Source organism: Sciurus vulgaris, assembly GCF_902686455.1.
Source record: "Sciurus vulgaris genome assembly, chromosome: 3".
Taxonomy (NCBI): Eukaryota; Metazoa; Chordata; class Mammalia; order Rodentia; family Sciuridae; genus Sciurus; species Sciurus vulgaris.
In genome coordinates this window covers 59,966,443-59,992,551 of record NC_136463.1, presented here as the reverse complement: position 1 = coordinate 59,992,551, position 26,109 = coordinate 59,966,443, and the positions used below count along the sequence as shown (strand labels likewise).

The 26,109-nt window shown below is 40.0% G+C and overlaps 1 protein-coding gene across 2 annotated transcripts in view; it reads right to left on the bottom strand.

Moving 5' to 3' along the window:
* ZZEF1 (zinc finger ZZ-type and EF-hand domain containing 1) overlaps positions 1-26,109 on the bottom strand; it is a 115,580-nt gene that overhangs the window by 40,698 nt on the left and 48,773 nt on the right. For both annotated transcript variants that reach the window (XM_079130744.1, XM_079130743.1), the window contains exons 19-30: positions 18,121-18,280; positions 16,836-16,957; positions 16,599-16,721; positions 14,866-15,032; positions 14,700-14,781; positions 13,696-13,897; positions 11,872-12,020; positions 9,904-10,144; positions 7,095-7,174; positions 4,546-4,639; positions 3,319-3,781; positions 2,457-2,621 (exon numbers count right to left, since the gene is read on the bottom strand). In XM_079130744.1, coding sequence (XP_078986870.1) covers positions 2,457-2,621; positions 3,319-3,781; positions 4,546-4,639; positions 7,095-7,174; positions 9,904-10,144; positions 11,872-12,020; positions 13,696-13,897; positions 14,700-14,781; positions 14,866-15,032; positions 16,599-16,721; positions 16,836-16,957; positions 18,121-18,280 — 2,048 coding nt within the window. The remainder of the gene's footprint in view (positions 1-2,456; positions 2,622-3,318; positions 3,782-4,545; positions 4,640-7,094; positions 7,175-9,903; positions 10,145-11,871; positions 12,021-13,695; positions 13,898-14,699; positions 14,782-14,865; positions 15,033-16,598; positions 16,722-16,835; positions 16,958-18,120; positions 18,281-26,109) is intronic.

The following is a 26,109-nucleotide window of genomic DNA, read 5'->3' as shown; positions in this document are numbered from 1 at the left end:
GCCTTCTCAACCTTCATTTTTTGATAATGACTATCCTCGTATTTTGTTTTAAAAAAATATAAATGATTATGAGAAATTCTTATCTTTGTACCACCCAATTTATCACCAACTTGCATCTGCACTGAACTGACTGTCATGTTTCTTTCTGCTACCACAGATAAGCCTCCCTGATTCTATGCAAGGCCAACCTCTCAACTATGCAGCCACTACTGTAGACTATCCCCTCTTCCCCTACATCAGCTTCCCCTCTTACTGATTCATTCCCACCAATGTTCAAAAGCACTCTAACACCTCAGTAGCAGAGATGGGGATGTAGCTCATGGTACAGCATGTGCCCAATCCCCAGCACCACAAAAAATCAGAACCAAACAAAACAAAATCCTTAAGTGTCCCACATCCCCTTTCACTTACTACCCCTTTTCTCTGTTCTCTGTTAAGGTCAAATTTTTTGAACTATTTGTCTATAGTCTCTTTTTCTATCACCTCTATTCTCTTTCAATCCAGTCCAACTGGGCTTTTGGTCCCATGGTTCCACCAAGATTTTTGCCAAATACAGTATGTTTTTATCTCACTCAAACTCTTGCATCAATATTTGATACAGCTGACCATTCTTTTTTTTTTTTTTTTTTTTTAGCTGTCAATGGACCTTTATTTTTTAAATTTATTTATTTATATGTGATGCTAAAAATCAAGCCCAGTGCTTCACACATACTAGGCAAACACTCTACAACCACAGCCCTACAGCTGACTATTCTTATTTTTGGAGAGACATTCTTCTCTTGGCTTCTATGGCACCACCATCCCCAAAAACTGCTTTTCTTACTTCCATTCTTTTTACATGGTGGCTAGAGGTATCTTTTATAAATCAAAGTTTGCTCCTCCTGGGCTTCAAAATCTTCAGTGGTTTTCCATCTACAACTCAGTATAAAATCCACATGTCTTGGGATGACCAGGGTCCTGCCTAACTTTATGACCTTGTTTTTACCCCATTTCCCCCTTTCACTCAGCCATGCTGCTTTCTTTATGTTCCTTGGACTAATTCTACCCTAGAACCTTTGTACTGTTCCTTACACCTCCTCTTCCTGACCTCAGCTGATCAATCATCTCTTGGTTTACATGTCATCTCCTCAGTCTGCTTTAACCTGACTACCCAAAGTGAGTCATTCTGCATTAAATTACCACATAGCAATATCACTATCTGATTCTCTCTCTCTCTCTCTTTTTTTTTCTTCTTCTTCTTCTGGTACTGGGGATTGAACTCAGGGCCTCACACATGCTAGGCAAGTGCTCTACCACTGAACTATATTCCCAGATTTTTCTTTCCTTTTTTAATTACTACTACTACTACTACTACTACTACTACTAGTACTCTGGCACCAGGAATTGAACCCACGGGCACTAAACCATGGAACCACATCCCCAGCCCTTTTTTATATTTTATTTAGGAAAAGGATCTTGCTAGGCTGGGGAGACAGCTCAGCTGGTAGAGTGCTCGCCTCACAAGCACAAGGCCCTGAGTTCGATCCTCAGTACTGCAAAAAAAAAGAAAAAAAGAAAAAGAAAAAAAATCTTGCTGAGTTGCTTAGGGCCTTGCTAAGTTGCTGAGGCTAGTGATGAACTTGAGATCCTCCTGCCTCAGCCTCCTGAGCCACTGGGATTATAGGCATGCACCACCATGCCCAGCTCTTTTAAGACAGGATCTCTTGTGAAGTTGCTCAGGATGGCATCAAACTTGTAATCTTTCTGCCTCAGCTTCTTGAGTAGCTGGGATTACAAGTAAGTGCCACTGCACCTGGCATAATATTTTTTCATTTATTTATTTTAAATGCTCTCTTTTGCTCTTCAGTAGAATTTAAGCTCCATTAGAACCTTGTATGCCTTATCCATTATTGTATATACAAAACTTAGAATGGTAGACACTCAAAATATTTATCGGGGCCAGAGTTGTGGTTCAGTGGTAGAGCACTTGCCTGGCATGTGTGAGGCCCTGGGATCGATACTCAGCAGAAGGATTACAAGTTTGATGCCATCCTGAGCAACTTCACAAGAGACCCTGTCTCATATAAATAAACAATAAAAGATTCATTGACAACCAAAAATATTGAAAAAATATTTATCAAGCAAAGATTAGAACCACCTTGAGAGATAGATGCAATTGAACATTACATTTAGCTCACAGTTGCCAGGAGCTGAATGACAGCATGGGTACAAAAGGAATACAGTTCTCACTCTGTTGCAAAATATAACTGATAAAGTCATCAGGAAGAATGAACATGTTCCTGGTACTTACTGAAATGATATAACCCATTTCTCCCTAGGATGAGAGAATAAATTCAACAAAAACGTTAACTTTGAATCCTATATGGAAATGACAGTTATTCATCAGAGAAGACAATTAGGATTTCTTTAAAATGACCTCTGCTTGATCTCCTTACAGACTCAGCATTTGTACTTACTTGGTAAAATCTTTCTGACAGGTCAGGAGTTCCAACAGGAAAAGTATATATGGTGGATGAAAGCAGTGAGGCTGCCCAAGGGACTCTGTACAGTACTGAATTATCCTCAGGACTTCCAGGATGCTCTGGGCTTGGGCTTTCCTCAAGGAAAGAACCTTTATAACACTAGAGACAGAACTCAAGTCAGGAATGCCCAAAAAACTCCTGAGCTGGGGTAGAAAGAAAATGTACCCTCCACCCAAGTTATGAAATCATATGAATGAAAAGGAAAGACTGTTGTGAGGATTAGAAATAACATGCAGGAACAGTATCAATATCCGTTTGCTATGTTTAGTCATCACGCAGCGTTACAAATTAGTGCACGCTAACTGCAGAAACCCAACAACTAATTTTTTAAAATTAAATAATGAAGAAGGAATTCTGATGTCTTTACTTCCTTGAAGAGAAAAGCTTTCATTCTTAGTATAAGAAATTCCTCACTAACTTCAAACCCATCATACTTCCAAAGATTGTAGGCCTATGGGCAAATAATTTTGTCAAAACATATCGAGTTCTAAATTTCTCCCAGGGTTAAAATAAGACAAAATTTTAAGTGCCAACTACCAAAAGAAATTCTTCTTTTTAAAAATCCTAATGATACATTGCTGAGATACATTTTATAAACAATATAATGTACAAGTTTTAAGTGAAAAAATACTCATTTAAAGAAAAAAAAATTTAAAAATTTTCTTGAATATTCAAAACAAGCCTTGGTCTATCCTAAATATTATCTATTCTTTTTACCATGCACTTCAAGTCTTTGACTACACTGGGTACCTATGGCTTGAAAAGACAGAATACTGGTTAGGAATGATTGGCTCACCTCTCATGAGAGAGTGACTGATCTTTAATGAAGTCCATGACATCCTTCAACACTGGGTATTTCTCTTTTACTGTGGGCACTGGTCTGGCCTCCTCCATGGATCTGAAGGAGAGCAGCCGAAGTCGCCCTCGGGTGAAGGGAGGACGCCGGGTGGGTGTGGAAGGTGATGAGGGTTCTTCAGCTGTAGAAGGTTCTGCAGTGGGAGGGCCACTGCTGGGTGGCAGCTTTGGTGGGACCTCCAAGCCAGGACTCTTGTCTCCTGCAGTTGAGGCTGCTGCTTCATTGGGTGATGCTGAGGCTTGGAAATGCTCTTCTACCACAGAGCTTGTCCTCTGGCGCCTGTCAAGTGGCTGAAGGTGATCAGTTTCATCAGCAATCACCATCTTGTCACAGCTTTCTTTTGAATTTTTAACCGTGGGCAAAAATTTGAGTAATAGAAGACTTTTCTGAATACACTCTTTTGCTAAATGCAAGAAAAAAAAGGAAAAAAAAAAAACCACAAAAACAACACCAAGAATGGTAATGAACAAAAAGTTAAAATTATTGCCTACTTTCAGAGAGAAGGTAATCTATTTAAACTTTCTGATTTAGGGCAAGAGTTACCTTCATTAATACTGTGATATACACATGTACTGATGAAATAGAAACAAATTTTACCTCCCTATATAAAACCAAGATCTTTCCAGTACTATCCTAGAATAGTTTTTTTGCAAACATTTCAAACACATAGACAGAACAGTATAAGAACCTCTCAATGTACACATTACCCAGCTTCAGTAACGATCGACACATGGCCAGTCTTGTTTCCTCCCCTGCAACCTGCTCCCACTCTCTGAATTATTTCCATGTACATCCTAGGGATCAGACTTTTACATCAAAACTGCAGCATATTTGTTTTGTATGTGTGCAGTACTGGGGGTGGAACTCAGGGACCCACTTGCTAGGTAATGTTTCATTTTAAGTCAGGGTCTCACGAAGTTGCTGAGGCTGGCAAGGCAAGTAATCAGAAAGATGCTCCACTTTAGAGCATGTCAATAAATAATTATTCCTATTTGGCATTGTCTCCATTAATGACAAGTATTTGGAAACAACATTTAATATCTTTATTACTTTCCTTTGGTCTACATGGTCTCGACTAGCATAACCCAGAAGGCAGGATGCTGGTTCTCAAAGTTCTGAAAAGAAAACTGAGGGTTGGATGACCACAGCTGGCAGTGGCACACTCACCCAGGCTCTCCGGGTTTGCCTCAGTTGCTTCCAAACTGTGTTTTTCTTCTGCCTCGCTCCCCAGGCTCATCAGGGACTTCTGCTTCATTTCTAACTGGGGGAAGGATTTGAGCCACATAATTAAGCTGTTCAGACAGGGTGTCAAGAGCAGTCACACTGAAGCACTTCAAAGGCACATAGCATTGCAGAGCACAGAGGACTTTATAGTTATTATTCAGCTGCTGAGGACACAGGGCTGAGCTATTTTTGTTATGTCCTAAAAGTCTTCCAGGCTTTGAAATTGTCTAAAGGTGTACTTGCAAAACTACCTTCCTTTCAATTCTGTGTTATTTGGGAGTATTTTAAATACATGACTTTATTAGTTTAAAAAAATTCTAAAACATTAGTGCAGGAAAGACCTGTATTTAAGGCTTACTAGTATAGATAAAGATGCTGAGGTCTAAAAAAATGAAGGGTCAAGCTTGGACATAAAAAAAAAAAAAAATCATTTTTGAGATGGGCTCTCACTGTGTTGGTTAGGCTGACCTCAAATGCCTGGACTCAACTGATGCTCCTGCCTCAGTCTCCAGAGTAGTTGGGACTACAAGTGTATGCCACCAAATCTGACTTGGACCAAACTTTGATCTTTATTCTTGAATGAGAAGATACCTCTAAGTGATGCTGAGAATTTTAGATAGACAATGGTGATTTTAGTTCCAGTCCAGGCAATGGTCACTGTATGGGCTACAATGCTGAAAACTCAGGTAGAAGGCCACCCATGATGTATGAGAGGCCAAGGTACTGAAGAGAAGGTTGATGTGTTATCCAACTATGCGCAGGCTGTCCTAGGATAACCCAGGATCATAACCTACAATGTACCTTGTCAACTGTCAAACCCTTTTAACATGAATTGTCCATGGTGGCTCACTTTCCCAAATACTTCTTTCTTTAAACTTTACTATTGCCTTGGTTTCTCTGTCAGCAGACTCTTCTGATTATCTTCCTACCATTCTGATGACAATGCCTTTAAGTTTCTTATGACAGATTTTGTTCACTTTGGTTTCTATTCACCCAGGATATATTGGGCACTAACCAAAGTTCTAGTCACTGTGGATTCTGTCTAAGGCTGTTTGTTCCTAGATAAAACTCATATTTAAAAAAAACTATTACAAATAATTTGAAGTTTTCCTTATATCTGCCTTAACATTTCTGTGAAACATCAGTCATTTAGATTCTTTACTGAACTCTCCAGGTAGATGTCTTGGATAACCTAGATGTTTTTACACTCAACAGGTTCCAAACTGAACTTACCTCCTCACTTTCAGATCTAAGACTAATGCTTGGTCAACACTTCTACTACCAAGTCATCACCAGAAAACTGGGACTAATCTAAATTCCTCCTTCCTGTTCACCACTCACATCAATCACGAAGCCCTTTTGATTTATCTCCTTAGTTATAAAAGCCATCCTCATCTAACTACCGCAATTAAGTCTTCTGCTTTCAATTTCATTATCCATCCTCTACTCAGTTAAAGATATTTTTTCTTAATTACAATATTTAAGATGCATGTAAATATGTAAGGAATAATAACACTAATATATAGATACTTATCTCCATGCCTAAGAAATAAAAATAATTTAGTGCTCCTCTCTTCCATGCATTTGTAAAAAGTTTTAACTACACATTTATAGGTGTAAGACATAGATTTGGTATGTATTAGGATTTTATATAAGGATTACCACACTTACGCATTCTTTTGCAACTTGATTTTTTTTGTTCAAGTCTGTGAGAGTTATCCATGCTGATGTAGCTCTTTTCATTCACGTTCATTGTAATATAGTATTACATTATTATATAACATTATAATAAAGCATGTTGTAATAATATAATATTCACTATCTTGTCCCTTCTCCTACTGATGGATATCTATTTCTTCCCCGTTACTGTTGTCACATAATGCTAAAGAACCTTTTTTCTAAGATGCAGACCAGAGGCCTCTCCCTTATCTAAAACTGTCAAAGCCTGCTGAGTATCTAAAGCAATCCTTTGCCTTCTTGTCTAAGGAATTTTACAGAGTAGCCTCTGGGGTTACTGAAAGACGTAAAGAGGGTTCAAGAGAACGCTGTTTACTCAGTATTTTCAACAATCACCAAATTATGATTTCTGGTTTTTTCCTCCACATTTTTTATTGGTGCATTATAGTTGTACACAATGGTGGGATTTGTTGTTACATATTAGCACATGTATACAATATAACAATATAATTTGGCTAATAACCTGCCCCACAAATTATGATTTCAAGGGTTCTAAATTATTTTATTTCTATTCATACAGCTAAACTTTAGTTGTTTTTTTTTTTTTTTTGTGGTGCTGGGCATATGAACCCAGGGCCTTGTGCTTGTGAGGTAAGCATTCTACCAACTGAGCTATATCACCAGCCCTAAACTTTAGTTTTAAAAAAAATTCCTAACATTATATTCTTGAGAAGAGGGCTACTTACCTTAATGTCATGATATCATGATAGGAAAACCTAAAATATATCAAAATTATATGGGAAGGAAAATCTTACCATCCATATTCGAATCCCATCTGCCAAAGAATATACTTGTGCAAACTCTTCACCCAGGGCTATCTTGCCCCTGCTGTTCACTAGGGAAAGAAGGAGAGATGAAGCAATTACATTCAGTTAATTCAGTACTGTAGCTTTAAGCACAAAATATCTTCTGAACCTCCTAAAATATAGAAAAAGTCCTTTTGACTCACACATTAGGGGTGGTAAGAGAGAACTGAGGGGAAAAAAATCAATTAAGCCACAAATACTTGGATGGGTTCTCTGTTATTTCAAACTAACTTAGTTTAAACTAATAATTTTTTAAATAGAAATATTACTCAAAGTGAATAAAATATGAAAAGTAAAATATAAAAAAAATGCTTAAAATAAAAATTTTAAAATATCAGGGTCAGGGGAGTAACTCAGTGGTAGAGTGCATGCTTATCATGTGCAAAGTCCTGGGTTCAATTCCTCGCATCCTAAAACATAAAAATTTAAAATATTAAAACTGAGTAAAGCCAGTCACAGTGGTACACACCCGTAGTCCCAGCTATTCGTGAGGAAGATCACTTGAGCCAGTGAGTTCCAGACTAGGCTGGGCAACAGTGAGACACTGTCTCAAAAATAAAAACAAAACAAACAAAGCAAAAACCAAGTAAAAAAATAATTACTAACATGGAAAACAGTTCATGGTATATTAAATGAAAAAAGAAAGGTTATAAAATAGAATAAATAAAATTATTTTATTTTTTAAAAAGTTTATATGTCATTTTATAGAGAGAAATATCAATTAATCAATCGATATATAACATGGATGGACATATACACATGTGAATATACTTAGATAAAAGGCCAGGTGAATACATAGAAAAAAGTTAATAGAGGTATTCTCTAAATGGTGAGATTGTAATTCATATTTTTCAGCAGTAGAAATGGAACCTAGAGATTGAGCCCATGGGTGCTCTAACACAGAGATTCATCACTAGTCTTTTTATCGTTTATTTTCAGATAGGATCTCACTAAGTTGCTGAGGCTGGCTTTGAACTTGTGATCCTCCTGCCTCACCCTCCAGAGTCGCTAGGATTATAGGTGTGTGGCACTATGCACAAGTTCATAATTATTTTAAACTCTCCTGTACTTTATAAGTCTCTACATGAATGAGTATTCATTTTATAATTTGAAAAATAAAACGCAATATACTAGAATAGTGTGAAGCTCTCTTTTATATCCACATTCAATACAATAAACATTTTATGAAGTCCTAGGATGTGTTGGGTTCTACGCAGGTAAATACAATGCTGAGAAAAAGACATGATCACTGACCCCATGCAGCGTATGCTCAAGTTGAAAAATTTCTAACCCAATTTTTAGACAAAGACCATTCTCAATGTAGCTCAGTTTTAAAGAACTCATGAATAGTTTTTAGGTATGATATCTGTATCATAAAGGCAGCTGCAGAGAAAACTGAGACAAAATAGACCCCATTCAAAAAGGGCAGACATTCTAGAAACAACCTGCATCCAGTCAGCTATTTCTCGTTTCCACATTTGATTGTGGGTTTCTTTCCTGCAAACACATGTGGATTTGAACATGGCTTGAACTTTCCCCTAGTAGGAAACATTATGTTTTTCAGCTTTTAACCCTCAAGCTTTTATCCCTCTCTTGAAAAGTCTCTGAAGTAACAAAGACTGTCCAGCTTTCTTACTATCATTTGATCACAAAAAAAATATACTAATTTTTTTTCCTTCGAAACCATGCAGGTTTCCTAGTCCCTCTCCCTATTGCTTAGTGGAGATATACTCTCCCATATGACTTTTATTTCCATACTTTACTCATATTTCAATGTAGTTTTATTTATTTGGTGGCTTTTTGAAGGAGATCTTAAGATTTGAGGAGTAATTGAGATAGTTTCTCAATCAGGAAATAAAGTGCAATGTGAAAGCTAAAGAACTAAGCAATACAAGTTGCAGTGATAATATCAATTATAGTAACAAGAGCAATAGTCAATCACCTCTAAATGGAGGAACCAGGTATTCTCACTTATTTCATTTACATTGGAAAGAACACACTCTGTCAAAAGCACTTGGGAAAAACCTATGCCTTATCTTTATATAAGATTTGAAATGCTTTTCCCTGAAAAAGCCTGAGTGTAGAGAGAGACCCTCCCTCCCTGTGTCCTGTTAGGCTGCAAGCTACACACATGTACACCACACAGAGATGGTGCTCTGAGAGATATGAGGGAGAGATATGAGGAAGAGAAACGGTGAGGAGCAGGCTGTCTGCAGAGGCAGCCTGATGGGATCATGTCACAGAGAAGCTTCAAGTCTAAAGAAAGAGTTAGTACCTATATTTGCCTCCTTCTACATGCTTGTTATTAGCACATTCAATAACTTAAATAGCTGTGATTTAATTGGAGTTTCTTAAAATGTTGGAGCTAAGGAATTCTAAATCAGTTTTAGAGATGAGGGAACAGAGGTGCAAGAAGGTTGTCTAACATGAAGCAGCACAGCTTCTGAGTTTCAGAGCTGAGACTATGACCCATTAAGGTTTCTTTCTATTAAATTTCTTGGAAATTTCCCATGAAAATTCTGGAAAAATACAAAGTATCTGCTAATTCAGAAATTCAAGGCTATTTGCCACACATAACTATCTGCTAACTATAAATTACCCATTAATCTTTTGATTGACAAAGTAGAACTAACAAGATGGTTTACAGTTGTAGAAATGTGTTAACATTTTAGAATTTCTAAATTTTCACTTAAGATAGGTTTCTTAAAACTTAGCAATTAGCCTTCAGATCAAACATATTCCCTGTAATATAAGTTACCATATTTTTGCAGCTTCTCATATAAGTCTGGAGTGCGATACACCAGAGCAGCAAAGGTCGCGTTCACAGCTTGATCAATAGTGGAACCAGCAACTATATCTGTCTTTGGGGCCTGTTTTCTACATGCCTGTATGAATCCCTTGAAAAGTTCTGAATATGGCCCACAGAAGTTCTGAGCAGGCTCTGACTGGGCAAAATCAAGGAGAAAGTGGCGGCAGGGATCGTCAGGGATGCTCTTAACCTAGGAACAAAAGAAAAAAAAAAACCAAAAAACAAAAAACACACACATTTGAAACATTCATCAAAATAAAATTTATTGAGCACCTACTAGGATAAAGCAGAGGTATAAACAAATGGTGCATACTCTCAGCAAGTTTAAATCTATTTTAGGGAGACCAGACAGATGTATATAGGTTAAAAAAGGCAAATAAAAATAAAACTTAAATGCATTAAAACTAGCACTACTATAAAGCAAAAGATTATCCAGTGCCAAATGCCTAAAGGGGACACCCAGTGCTGAGAACTCAAAGGAAGGAGTTCCTGGCAGGTTAAAGTAATTAAGAAAGCCTTCTGGAGGATTTGGGATTAGGGCTGAACCCTGAAGGATGGGCAGGCTTGGCCCTGAAGGGTATAACCACTAGCGGAGGTTAAGAGTCAGTGGGGAGACTGACCTGGCCTGAAGTCTCAGCTGGGGAGTGGTGGGAACTAGAGTCAGATAGGTAAGGTGAAAGGAGACTGTAGAGAGCCTTGACTGTCACACTGAGGAGTTTAGACTTCACCCTGTGGGCAAGGGGGAGCCATTAATGGTGCTTGGCAGTGGAATGACAAGATAATGCAGTGATTTAAAAACAAAAACCAAAAAAACTTGGCAGGTACCAACATAATAATGCAGGTGTGATGAGGGCCTGGATAAAGATGGAGACAGAGGAAAGGACAGAGATGAACATCATAAGGAAGAATCTATAGGGCTTGCAACTGACTGGTTAAGGGCAAGAGCAGGGCAGAGATGAAGGGGATACCAGGGAGCAGTGGCTCCAGGCCTGGGCGAACAATGACTACAACAGAAGAGAGCAGTTAGTCAGGGAGACATTCTGGTTTTATACTTCAGTTAATGGGAGTCAGGACATTGAAATGAAAACACCTAACAGAAAGATGGAGATATGGAGAAGATACTGGAGTCTGTGAGAATGAAGGCTGGAGACTGATATTGAGAACTTATTCCCACCAATGGGGCAGTTAAAGAGAAAAGAAAGGATAAAGTCTTGGTGGACGGCAGGAAAGGGGAGGAAACCTGAATAAAGCCTACCTCATAGAGAAGAAGGAATGAGAAAGGCCAACACAGGAGGCACATGGAGCAGTTAGATATAGAGAAGACAGTGGACTATAAAGGAATCAAAAGAAGAGAGGGTCTGAAGGAATCAGATATAAAGAGAGATAAGGAGAGTAGAAATGGAGAAAGAGCCACTGACTTTGGCAATTGATCATGGAATAACTTGCAGAGGAAAAAAGAGGAGGGAAAGAAGAACAAAGGAGAAATAATAGAACAGAAAAAGGGAAGAAGAGATGAAAAGTAGAGACAGAGGGCAAACTTGTTTAGTATTTAAAATATTATTAATAAATAAAGTGCTATAGTAGTATGGAGAACAAAAGGAACAGCAAAAAACATTTACTCTAAAGTGTGACTCAGTAGACACTAGAAGTAGACTCCACTTGTTTGTTTGATAATGCCATCAAGAAAGATTTACTGAACACCTACTATATTTTACTGGAGTCATTCCATATTTTTGAACACCCATTGCTGACTGGTCCCTAAGGTACACAATGGAGTAACAAATAACAAGGGACAGTTTCTGCCTCAAGGCACTAACAGCTTAATGGGGGTGATAAGATATCAACACAGATGTTTACAAATATTGATATTAGTTAATAGTTTTCACCCAGATCTAAAGATGACACAAGAGTAAATACCTCCTTCCTATCTTGGTGTAGGTGAGTGGGCCAGCTTGCTTCTAATTCCAACTCTGGACAAATCTGGTGCCTGAAGACAGGTTTCCACAAAGGGGAGTTCAGGACTGAAGCCATTTTTGCCTGTGGTATTGCCATGTTACTTCCTAACTCTGGAAAAAGAAGGTGACTTGTGAGAGTTCTACTTGTTCCTCAATACATTGAGATTCTTTGAACTAACAAAGAAAAGGTTAAAAGAGAGAGAAAACTTAGAGGAAATTCACCCACATTTTCTAGAAACACATCATAGTTTAACCTAAACCACAAATCCTGAAATGCTGCTGCTCTGTGGCATAACTTCAGTTACAAGGTGCCTTTGATTAACCTGTTTAGTAAACTGAAAGCCATGTAAACTACTACTTCTAGGGCACAACTGGAGGTCATTTAGGAATATTAATTATGGGAAAACACTCACAATTTGTAAACTTAATTTTATAAAGAAATAAATACCCACCATAGATATAAATAGACACAGAAATAAAGACTAGGTAGAATTTTAAAAATGTTAATAGTTATCTCTGGGTGTTAGAATTAAGGGTGATTCTACTTTGATTTTTCTCCAATATGTAATTTTTCTATGATATTTTACTTTTATAATTGGAAAAACTCAAGAGAGCATATGGAAATAAAACACACTAGAAAGGTTTATTCAATAAGTTTTGTTACTTATAAGAATTTCAGTGGGCTGGGGAGATGGCTCAGCTGGTAGAGTGCTTGCCTTGGCCCTGAGTTCTATCCCCAGTACTGCAAAAAAAAAAAAAAAAAAAAAAAAAAAAAAAAAATTTAAGCTAGTTGTGGTGGCTCACATCGGTAATCCTAGCAGCTCAGGAGGCTGAGGCAGGAGGATCATGAGTTCAAAACCAGCCTTAGCAACTTAGTGAGGCCCTAAGCAACTCAGTGAGACTCTATCTCTAAATAAAATACAAAATAGTGCTGGGGATGTGGCTCAGGGGTCAAGTACCCCTGAGTTCAATCCCAGGTATCCAAAAGAAAAAAAAAATTTAATAACAAGTTGAACAAATTATTTTAAGACCAAATCTATATTTACTTATCTATAAATAATTAATAAATTTTAATTGTACATTGTTTGAGTGAGTAAATATTCACTTAATTTGTTCTATTGTTCTGCCTTTTGGTTAGAGTACACCTAAATCTACTTACAAAAAATACATGATTATAATGTTGCTTAAAAAAAAGCTCCCAGGCTGGTAGAGTGCTTGCCTTGCAAGCATAAGGTCCTGAGTTTGATCCCCAGTACCGCAAAAAAAAAAAAAAAAAAAAAAAAAAAAAAAACCAGCTCCCTCTTCCTCTTGTTCTCTATTGACAGAGGTACTCCACAAAACCCTTTGCTAAAGCCTGAGTCAAGAAACTTCATGTCAGCTGGGCGTGGTGGTACACCTGTAATCCCAGGGGCTAGGGAGGCTGAGGCAAGAGGATTTTGAGTTCAAAGCCAACCTCAAGTTCAAGCCAACTGAGCAAGGTCCAAAACTACTTAGTGAGACCCTGTCTACAAATAATATATATCTATTAAAGGGCTGGGGATGTATGTGGCTCAGTGGTTAAGTGTCTCTGGATTTAATCCCCAGTACCAAAAAAAGAAAAAGAAACTTCACATCAACGGTGTCAAGTGGACAATTTCAATTTGTTCTGGCTTGGTTTAAAGGAAACTGAAGGGAATATTATCAATACCTTGCCCCAACCTTATGTGAAGATGCCACAAGGGAGAGTACATGCCTTGCTCTTCAACTCAGTTGTAAGGAGAAGGAAGGGTCAGGACTGTGGACTTACGATACGTAGATTTGAGTGCCATGCACTGGGAAGCGAGGCGTCCCATCAGTCGGGAAATGAGGAGTTGTAAATCTAAACCCCAAGACACAGCAACATCAGGCAGGCCATAGGCAGTGACAGTGAACTTGTAGCCCCACTCATTGTTGCTGCTGTCAGAGTGAAAGAGGAACTGTAGCCGAGGACCATCCTTAAAGGTCACTTTCTAGAGACAGAGAAATGTCATGGTGGTCAAAGAGAGGAGGAAGCATTTCAGTAGTAAACATGTTCTTTGTGACTCAAAACCTCTAAATTTAAAACTGCTGTCTATTTCCACAAGTGCACAACTACTGAAGGAGAAACGTACAAAGGTATGATTGAAACACAAAATTTACTGCGACACTCATAAAAAAGCAAGATTAGCAGAAAACTACTGCTTAGCTTTCTAAACTCAGATGCCCATCCGCCTACTACCTACTGAGTTTGTGACCACACTTGTTCAGTCCTTTGCTGCCAGCCAAGACCCCTGAGAGCAGAGAGAAGCTCAACAGCCTGAGGCAGCTCTTAATCTCCAGCCCAGAGAGAGCAGATCCAACTGTGAGCTGGACTCCTAGTTTTCACCATGGTCTGGGCCTTCATTCAGATCCACCAGTTCTTCCTTGACAAGAGTGACAGATCCTCATTTATTCTGAACAATGCTCAAAGAGTCTAGGGGTTGGTAAACTTTTCCTATAAAGAATCCAGGTAGCCAATATTTTAGGTTTTTCAGGCCACGCAATCTGTGTTGTGACTATTCAACCCTGCCAAGCAGTACCAAAGTAGTTATAAGAGACAAATGGGTATGGTTGTGTTTCAAACACTTTTTATTCACAAAACAGGCAACAGGATAAAGTTTGTCAACTCTGATACAAATCTTCCTTTTATAAAAGTGTAACATAATGCTTCCCTTCAAAGATAACACCTCTTCCTCTGAGGGTTGACAGAATTGCTGCAGAAGTATTTCATTTATTTCTAAGAATACCACTCACCTTAGGCCATTTATAAGTGCCAACTTTTGTGTCATAGCGTGTTTTCCCACCTCTCGCATCAGTAAATTCCAGGTAATCATACCTGTGAAGGTATAATCTTTATTACTTTTCTTCTTTTGTTTTTCACCCATTATTGCTTGGGAGAAAAAAAATAGGTAAGTCTTACCTTTTTTCAGTTTCACACCTCTCATCAAATTCTACCTCAAAATAGGTTGCCCCTGGGCTAACAAAGACAGACACCTCATGGCAGTTATTTTCATAGTTGTGGGCAGACTCCTTCGTCCATGTATGAAGAACCACAGGCTGTTCTTGCTGCCAGGTCTCCACATCCAGCTAGACAAACAAGTGAGTCAGGAAAAGACAGCATTCATCACTCCACATGCAACCATACCCAACAGGCTTTCTCTATCAATGTGCTAAAGGCACATGGGCTTTGACAGCCCCAAGCCAACCATCACATAGGCTAAGACATATGACCTTCCCATCCAAACAGAGATCAACAGATGTCTATCATTCAGCAAAACAGACATGTGCTTTTACTATACTATAGGAACTCTGAGGTCAGTCTTTATCTTCTAACTATAACACAACTATTTCTTTTCCTTTTTTTGGTACATGTCCTGGATCAAACTCAGGGCCTTATATATGTTTCCAAGTGCTCTACCACTGAGCTATATCCAGCCCAGAACTATTTCTATTTTTGGTACTGGTGATTGAACCCAGGGGGCCTTAATCACTGAGCCACATCCTCAGTCAGTTTTATTGTTTATTTTGAGACTGGGTCTGGTTGCGTTGCTTAGAGACTGCTGAGTTGCTGAGGCTGGCTTTGAACTTGTGATCCTCTTGCTTCAGCCTCCTGAGCTGCTGGGATTACAGGCGTGCACCACCACACCCAGTCAGAACTATTTCTTACAAATCACTGAAAATATGAATTTCAAGTGGGGTGGGGGAAGAACACTGAATTAGGAGTTAAAAGGCCTCACATTTCTACTTGGGACCACGGCAAATCTAAGACCACTTTTCTCTTTGAATCTTTGCTTTTTTTTTTTTTAAACCTATTAAATGTACATGCCCTTTCTACTGCCAAGGGTTTTTGTGACAAATAAGACTGAAAAAACTTGGTGTACTATAAAATTAAGTGAAAAAATTCTTTTAAATGTCAGACTTTCTAATTTGCCTCTTTTTTTTTAATACTGGGGATTGAACTCTAGGGTGCTTAATCAATGAGTCACATCCCCAGTTCCCCTTTTTTTGGGGGGGGGTACCGAGGATTAAACTCAGGGGCACTTGACCACTGAGCTACACCCCCAGCCCTATTTTGTATTTTATTTAGAGACAGGGTCTCACTGAGTTGCTGAGCACCTTGCTATTGCTGAGGCTGGCTTTGAACTTGCAACCTCCTGCCTCAGCCTCCCAAGATGCTGGAATTATATAGGCTTGAGCCTCCGTGCCCTGCCCCCGTTCTTTTTATTTTGAGACAGGGTCTCACTAAGTTGCTTAGGGTCTCTCTAAGTCACCAAGGCCAGCTTTAAACTTGCATTCCTCCTGCTTCAGCCTTCTGAGTTGCTAGGATAACAGGTGTGTGCCACCAAGTTCCAGCTCTAATTTGCCTTTCGGCATATATTTTCTCTTCTAGACTTCAATGGTTATTCACATATATGGATTTTATGTAACCTCTTGTGTTATAATTTTAGTTTCCTCTTTGTATCTCCTTTCTAATGCTGACTATGACAAATCAACTTGGATCACCATTTATTCTCTGTTGAAAAAGCCATCAATAAAATTACCTTTTAAAGGCAATTTATTTGTGAGGATCTATAGTCAGTGGTGTGTTCCATTCAGTATGGTCACATCTCTCCTAAGAGGAGCAACACAGGATCAAACACCAACTCAAGTTACCTTATTCGGCCCTCCTTCAGGGTCACTGCAGAGCTTCTTCAACAGTTCTGTTAGGGTACTGAACTCTCTCAAGAGTGTGCAGTGTGAAATGTCTAAGGAACAGAAGTCCAACAGGAAGATGACCTAAAGAAAGATGAACAAAGCACCCAGAGTCCATCTCGGGCCCTTTCTGGGATACTGATCACCAACCCATAATAAGCACTCTGCTTATTACAGAGTGCTGCCACATTTTCTTACCAGTTGACGCGCTGACATTGAAAACACTGAATTACATAATTTTTCTACTATGGTTTTCCCACTATACTGCGACAAAAGGGATTCCAAAATCACTCTCATGATTGCCAGAAACTGTGCCACATCTACCAAAATATAAAGAAAATAGTTAACATTTTATATGGTAGGAACATCACTAGCTTAGTTGCTACTAAGAGCAAAGCTTGAGAGGGCCACAGAAACCATGTGTGTGTGTGTGTGTGTGACTCAACAACACAAGACCATGAGACCATAAAGCATCATCCAAATGCTTTCCTCTGGAAGGAAGAGTGGTACAAATTTCAGTAAAAGGTTACTTTTAAAGTGGGAGATGTTTTCTGTCTTTGTTAGTTTTTGATAAAATGGAGATATCACTTCTATAAGTGAAGTTACATGGTCAGGGGGTCCAGCTATCAGTCTCCCTTTTTCCTTTACTATACAATAGGATCATGCATTAGGGGCACCAATCTGAAGGATCAGGTTCCAGTTAGCAAGACTTAATACTGTAAGCGTTTATGTCATAGTTGCTCAGGTCAAGTTTGATAGAACAAAACTTCTCCCACCTAATTTCTCAGAACTTTTTGATTTCATGTAATTTTCTGTGGGTTTACAGGACATGAATCTGAATACTCTCAAGACTGGCAAAGGTCACAGCAGTGCTCATACACTTTGGATATTAAAAGCTCAGAACTTTCTCTTTTAGATGACTTGATTAAGTCAGGGATGACAGACTCTCCTGACAAGTGAGACATCATCTAAATGCTGTGTGACTGAAGAGGTAATGTTAGGCTATGGAATGACCCAACTCTGCAATAAAAATATTTAAGACATATTACCACATTCATATAGGAAATTTTGGGCAATAAGATACATGCTATAGAATTCTACTTTAAGAAGACAACTTGAGTTACCTTATTCAGTTTTTTGGTTTAATTTTGGGTTTTTTGTTTTGTGGCACTGGGGATTGAATCTAGTGGTGTTCTACCATGAGCAGCATCCCCAGCTCCTTTTATTTCTAATCTTGAGACAGGGTTTCACTAAGTTGCTAAGGGTCTTGCTAAATTGCTGAGGCTGGTCTCAAACTTGCAATCCTCCTGCCTCAGCTTCCCTAGTAGCTGGGATTATAGGTGTGCGTCACTGCACCCAGCACAGATCTAAACTCTAATAAAGAACCACATGCATGCCTATGTGTGAGTTACTAAAGAAGAAAGTTTTTATGCAGAGTCAAAATCCAGACACCTGCTCTCGTGGATCTAATACTGACACTCACATTTTTCGACAAGGTCCACGGCCAGGTCTTTGGCTGCTGTATCAGTTGCCTTCAGCTGCAGATAGCACCAGGAGAGCAGGCTGCCTTGCACAGACCAGAAGAGGGAGAGGAGCACAGAGCCAGCCTCCCCTTGGGTCCCACTGAGCATCAACAGCTCACACTATAAGGAAGCAGACAAATACAAAGTGTCTGAAGCAGGCTGCTCAAAGGATACAGCCAAGGGCCCTCTACAGGAGCAGCTATTACTGCCCCCCCCACAACAAACAAACAAACAAACTACCTGTATGGGAAACAGCTGCAGAAGAGTTTTCAACCCAGAAGTGAACCAAGAAAGATGGCATTATGAAAACGTCCCTCTTGCCCTACAACTTTTCAGAACCTTTACACCAATGTTTTCTGCTCCATAAGATATCTCCTTCCACACGTCAGGAACCCACTCCACTGCTTATTTCTTCCCTCTCTTCAAATTTCTTCTCTCTTTGGCTCCTTCTCCTGAGCTTTCAGTTAAACCTTTCTCACCTTAAAGTAAGTCTTCATTCTTCTATGGCTCTTTAACCATCATCTTTGTTCTTGGGAGTTTCTTTGAAGTGTCACCTGACCTCTAGAGATAAACTCTTGCATAGAAGGACCATTAGGTATGCTTGTATTGGCACTGTTATTAACTTAATTGCCTCAAGCTGGAACTAACCCAACAATTCCTCCAAAGTAAAAATGGATAAAAAATGTGTGATATGTTCATAAAGGGAATACTGTACACCAGGGAAAGCATGTAACAACACATATATCAACATGGATGAATTTCAAAATATGCCACAAAAAGATTGAATGCCATATGATTCTGTTAAAGGTCAAAATCAGGAAAAATAAACACGCTGGGTAGGGATAAATACAAAGAAAAATAAGGAAATGATGAACACAAAATTCAGAATGGTGGCTATACCTGGTGAGGAAGGAGAAAGGTGAGCCATGAAAAGATATGTGGGCTGGGGACTGGACTTCAAAGATACTGGTTATGTTCTAATCCTTAAACAGAGAGTTGTTTTTTATAAGCCATTCATCCACACACAACTTCATGAGTGTGTGTATGTGCATGTGCCGGTCCTAGAGATTCAATCCAGGGGTGCTCTATCACTGACCTTCACCCCAGCCCTTCTTTATTTCTTATTGTAAGAAAGGGCCTTACTAAACTGAGGCTGGCTTTGAACTTGTGATCCTCTTGCCTCAGACTCCAAGTAGCTGGGATTATAGGTGTGGACCATGGCACCTTGCCACACATACTCTTGTATGTGTGTCTCATTTTTAGAAGTTGCTTCTATCTTCTGTGGTTTCGCTTTCCCCTTCTTCCCACTCTGCTGCTTCTGTGGACACCACTCCACTCAGATGCCAGTTACTACCGAGAGCATATCCTTCCTACTGAATCTCAGGAGCTCTTTGACCTCTATCCTCCCTGAGGCTCTATCTTCTCCCCCAGCTTGTTTCCCCTGAATTTCTTCCTGCAACTCTACCTTACTCTCCTGGCTGTCCCTTGATCACCTCAAGATGCATGGATGACACAATACTATCTCTAATCGCGACTTCAACTATCACCTGTTTTTATTGATTACAAATCTCCAGCACTGACTGTTACTCTGAGTGCAATCAGTCTGAACATTTGAACACTAGCAGAACCATGAACTAAGCATGTTCAGAATGCACCCATTATAAATCCCATTCTTTGAATACCTGCTCTTCCCTATCTTGTCAAAGGCTTCTGCATGTGCCACTCCCTCTACCTACAGAGCCACACCCTTCTTCTTTGCTTGCTTAAGCCTTATTCATGGTCTTGCATGGAGATCCAGCACCACCTTCTTCAAAAAGCCTTTGCCCAGCTCTACCAGACAGGGTGAGGTATGAATCTGACTCCTCCAAGGACCCCATACCCACAGTCCTTGCTGCATGGTCAGAAATGTCTAATCACATATTTGTCTGCTCTCAGAACTAGGGTCCACCATCACTGTATTTGCTATGTCTAGTACAGGACTTCATACACAGCAGGCATTCAGCGATACTGTTGAATTAGCAGACTTAGGAGAAAAATTTCATGCTAGGTATACTTTGGAACACCTTTACATTTTTCCCCTAGTCTAACTCTATGTCTTTAACATAACCATAAATACCTCCATGAACGATAATACGAGGAATTCTTTTAATGGCTACAGTGATCTCTGACCTATGAGGTTCAATGACACCTGTAACTTTCTCAGTATCACAGATGAATGAAGAAGAAAAAAGGACAAATATTTGTTCTCCAAATGGTAACAAATACCCTTGGACAAATGTCACCTTATTTCTCCACATATATCTTACAGTAAGTGTGGCTTAGTGGAAAGAGGACAAGACTTAGAATTCAATGGCCCAAGTTTTAGTAGCATCTATAAAAATAAGATGAGAACCCTGAAGTTTTTTGCCCAATGGCATTGATGATGTGACTAATGGAAGGACTGGTGAGGGTAAGAGCTCAGATAAGGTTTCAAGAGTTTGAGGAACAAGTATAATTTAGATTAAGTTTACAAGAAAAAGAGAAGGTGTGGGAAATTGTAAAAATAAAGATAGAGGTTAGAATGGCTAAGTGGAGCAGAGAGCTAATAAGGATGAGCATATGCTGAAGTGAAAATTTTAAGGAAAACAAGAGGTAGGCAGAAGAGTCTGGAAATAAGACAGAAAGTACAAGGAAAATTAGAGAAAATTAATGTGCCAGTGGAAAACAGAGAACCAATCAAGTATAAAGAATTAATGTTAGCTTAAAGAATATAGGCACCACAGTGAAATCCCAACCCTGGATTTAAAGCAATATTAGGCCTAAATAAGGGTCAGTTTCAGTGTGACTGTGGCAGTTGATAACCTACTCAGACTGTAAGCTATCTAAGGACACCATAAGTGAACTTGGGGGGATAACTGCTCACTAGCCTATTGCTCCAGATTGTGGGGAATGAATGAAATCATGACTCTGTTAACAGCAACTTGAGGGGTTTTCAAGATGGCGGCCTAGAGGGTGGCTGCATTACGTGTTGCTCCAGAACTCAGAATTCAAGAGAGGAGATATTGAGACGCTTGGGACCAACTCAAAGTAGCCGGGTGACTCTCACCCCCTGGGGGGGCATCCCGGATGGGACGGGGGTCCCGGAACGCAGGAAACTTTGTGAAGTAGAACTGCCGGCGAGACGCCCCTCCCCCCGCTGGAGCGCCATAGAGGAGGCCAGTCGGCACAGCGCTGGGACTCGGAGCAGCCACTGGGGCTCGGGCGGCTGCCCGGGGGAGGAGAGGCGGGGAGAGCTGTGTGGACTCGGGACACCGGGGCCTGCCCTGAGGAGGAGGAGAGGAGCGTGGCCACTTGGATTCGGAGAGACTGCGCCGGAGCTGCAGGCGGTTGCCAGAGGAGAAGCCGCGCGGCGAGCTGTTTGGAATCAGAACGACGCTTCTGAACCCCGGGGCCTGCCCTGAGGACGAGGAGGAAGAGGAGCAGCCGCTTGGATTCGGGCGACTATACGGGAACTACAGGCGGTTGCCAGAGAAGGGGCTGCGTGGCGAGCTGTTTGGACCCTGACCACTTCTGAACCCCGGGGCCTGCCCGGAGGAGTAGGAGAAGGAGGAGAAGGAGCGCGGCGGGTCCTTTGGACTCGCAGTGACTGCATTAGCGCTCCAGGCGGCTGCTCAGAGGAGAAGGCGAGTGGTGAGTTATTTGGTCTTAAAGTGACAGCTCCTGAACACAGGGGGGCTGCCTGGAGGAGAAGCGTGGTGGGACGCTTGGTCTTGAGGGACCACACCAGAGCTCCGGGCGGTGGCCCAGAGGACCCGTGCAGCGGGTCACGTGGATTCAGAGCCACTCAGAGGGACTGCTCCTGAACACCCGGGGGGTTAGCTGGAGAAGGAGGAGGAACGGGCAGGGTCACTTCGACTCGGAGTGATTGATTGCCCCGGGCTACGGGTGGTTGGTGGGAGGAGGAGGCACGAAGTGAGTTTCTTGGACTCCTAGTGACTGCACCGGCATACTGGGCAGCTATCTGGAGAAAGAGGCCTGTGGCGGGTCTCTGGGACTCAGAGCGATTGTTCGGGGCCACAGGTGGCTGCTCAGAGGAGGGGCCACGCAGCCAGGCGATTAGGTGCAGAACAGGGTCCCAGGATCTAGGAGGCTTCTGGGTGGAAGAGCCGCACAGAGACAGGCTTAGGGCGGAGCGAAGGTTCCAGGCCTATGGGCAAATTCTCTGAGGAGGGGCAGCCTAAGGAGATTCATCTGCGAAGGGTGAGGCTCCCAGGCCCAGGAGGTAGGGCCGGGCCCCTGGAAACTTTGCAGAGGAAGGCAGCCCAGCCCAGGCAGTAGCTGTAAATTGAGGGGAACCTCTAGGAGCAAACTGACCAGCGAGACCTCCCCACCGGGTGAGTCTTCCCTGCTGGGTGAGGTTTCCCACAAGGACGGTAAAACCAGAGGCTCAGGCCCAAACAGGCCTTGCCTCAGCCCACAGCCTAGGTCCCCTTTGGATGACCATAGGTCAACAAGTGGAGGCACCTCTGCCCACTAGCAGGGAATATACCCCACCTGAAGGCCACCACTCCTAGAGAGGCAGCTTCCTTGTGGAGCACCGCATTATCAACCTCCTCCAAGACTTCAGCCTACTGAAGGCTAAGAGGGGATATATATAGAAATCTTCAGGGTCATTGTAAATCAACAGAGGAAATCTGCAATATCTCAGCGGTCCACTGATATCTGAACAACATGAGAAAACAAGGAAAGAAAATGCTGCAAACAAATCTAGATGTTACATCAATAAAACCCAATGACAGCATGGCAGAAGAAATGACAGAAAAGGAGTTCAGAATGTACATAATTAAAATGATCAGAGAAGCAAACGAGGAGATGAAAGAGCAAATGCAAGCATTGAAGGAGGAGATGAAAGAGCAAATGCAAGCATTGATTGATCGCACCAATCGACAGTTAAAAGAGCAAATACAGGAAGCAAAAGATCATTTCAATAAAGAGTTAGAGATATTGAAAAAAAACCAAACAGAAATCCTTGACATGAAGGAAACAATAAACCAAATTAAGAACTCCATAGAAAGCATATCCAATAGGATAGAACACCTGGAAGACAGAACCTCAGACATTGAAGACAAAATATTTAACCTTGAAAACAAAGCTGAACAAACAGAGAAGATGGTAAGAAATCATGAACAGAATCTACAAGAACTATGGGATATCATGAAAAGGCCAAATTTAAGAATTATTGGGATTGAGGAAGGCCTAGAGAAACAAGCCAAAGGAATGAACAACCTATTCAATGAAATAATATCAGAAAATTTCCCAAATCTGAAGAATGAAATGGAAAATCAAGTTCAAGAGGCTTACAGGACTCCAAATACACAAAATTACAACAGACCCACACCAAGGCACATTATAATGAAAATACCTAACATACAAAATAAAGACAGAATTTTAAAGGCTGTGAGAGAAAAGAACCAAATTACATTCAGGGGGAAACCAATACGCATATCAGCAGATTTTTCAATCCAGACCCTAAAAGCTAGAAGGTCCTGGAACAACATTTTTCAAGCCCTGAAAGAAAATGGATGCCAACCAAGAATCTTATACCCAGCAAAACTTACCTTCAAATTTGACGATGAAATAAAATCCTTCCATGATAAACAAAAGCTAAAAGAATTTACAAAAAGAAAGCCAGCATTACAGAACATTCTCAACAAAATATTCCATGAGGAAGAGATGAAAAACAAAGAAGCAAATCAGCAAAGGGAGGAATTATCCTAAAGGAATTGTCAAATAAAGGAGGAAACAAGTTGTGTCAAACAAATAAATAAACAAAATTTTAAAAATGAACCAAATGACCGGGAAACCAAATCATTTCTCTATAATAACCCTGAACGTTAATGGCCTGAATTCATCAATCAAAAGACATAGACTGGCAGACTGGATTAAAAAGAAAGATCCAACAATATGTTGCCTGCAAGAGACTCACCTCATAGAAAAAGATACCCATAGATTAAAGGTGAAAGGATGGGGAAAAACATACCATGCACATGGACTCAGCAAAAAAGCTGGAGTATCCATCCTCATTTCCGATAATGTGGACTTCAAGCCAAAGTTAGTCAGAAGGGATAAAGAAGGTCATTTCATACTGCTTAAGGGAAGCATAAATCAGCAAGATATAACAATCATAAACATCTATGCCCCAAACAGTGGCTCATCTATGTATGTCAAACAAATCCTCCTCAATTTCAGAAACCAAATAGACCACAACACAATAATACTAGGTGATTTTAACACGCCGCTCTCACCACTGGACAGATCTTCCAGACAAAAATTGAGCAAAGAAACCATAGATCTCAACAACACAATCAATAATTTAGACTTAACGGACATTTATAGAATATACCATCCAACCAAGAGTGAATACACTTTCTTCTCAGCAGCACATGGATCCTTCTCTAAAATAGACCATATATTATGCCACAAAGCTAATGTTAGCAAATACAAGAAGATAGAGACACTAGCATGTATTCTATCAGATCATAATGGATTGAAGTTAGAAATAAATGAAAGAGTAAAACACAGAAACTATTCCAACATCTGGAGGTTAAACAATATGCTATTATATGATGAATGGATAACAGAAGATATTAAGAAGGAAATTAAAAAATTCTTAGAGGTAAATGAGAACAAAGAAACATCATATCAAAACCTCTGGGACACTATGAAAGCAGTACTTAGAGGGAAATTTATTTCATGGAGCGCATTTAATAAAGAAGTAAAACTCAACAAATAAACAACCTAACACTACAGCTCAAAGCCTTAGAAAAGAAGAACAGAACAGCACCAAAAGTAGTAGAAGACAGGAAATTGTTAAACTCAGAGCTGAAATCAATGAAATTGAAACAAAAGAAACAATACAAAAAATTGACAAAATAAATAGTTGGTTCTTCGAAAAAATAAACAAAATTGATAAACCTTTAGCCACACTAACAAAGAGAAGACGAGAGAAAACCCAAATCACTAAAATTCGGAATGAACAAGGAAATATCACTACAGACAGGATGGAAATACAAAACATAATTAGAAGCTATTTTGAAAATCTATACTCCAACAAAATAGAAAATTTCGAAGACATCAACAGGTTTCTAGAGACATATGAATTGCCTAAACTGAATGAGGAGGACATAAACAATTTAAATAGACCAATTTCAAGTACTGAAATAGAAGAAGTCATCAAAAGCCTACCAACAAAGAAAAGTCCGGGACCAGATGGGTTCTCAGCCGAGTTCTACAAAACCTTTAAGGAAGAGCTCATTCCAATACTTCTCAAAGTATTCCATAAAATAGAAGAGGAGGGAACCCTCCCAAACTCATTCTATGAAGCCAATATCACACTGATACCTAAACCAGACAGAGACTCATCAAGGAAAGAAAATTTCAGACCAATATCCTTAATGAACATCGACGCAAAAATTCTCAACAAAATTTTTGCAAATCGCATACAAAAACATATTAAAAAGATAGTGCACCATGATCAAGTGGGTTTCATCCCAGGGATGCAAGGTTGGTTCAACATCAGGAAATCAATAAACGTAATTCACCATATTAATAGACTTAAAGTCAAGAATCACATGATTATTTCAATAGACGCAGAAAAAGCATTTGATAAAATACAGCACCCCTTCATGCTCAAAACACTAGAACAAATAGGGATAGTGGGAACATTCCTTAATATTGTAAAGGCCATTTATGCTAAGCCCATGGCTAATATCATTCTAAATGGTGAAAAGCTGAAAGCATTCCCCCTAAAAACTGGAACAAGGCAGGGATGCCCTCTTTCACCACTTCTATTCAACATCGTTCTTGAGACTCTGGCCAGAGCAATTAGACAAACCAAAGAAATTAAAGGGATACGAATTGGAAAAGAAGAACTCAAACTATCCCTGTTCGCTGATGACATGATTATATAT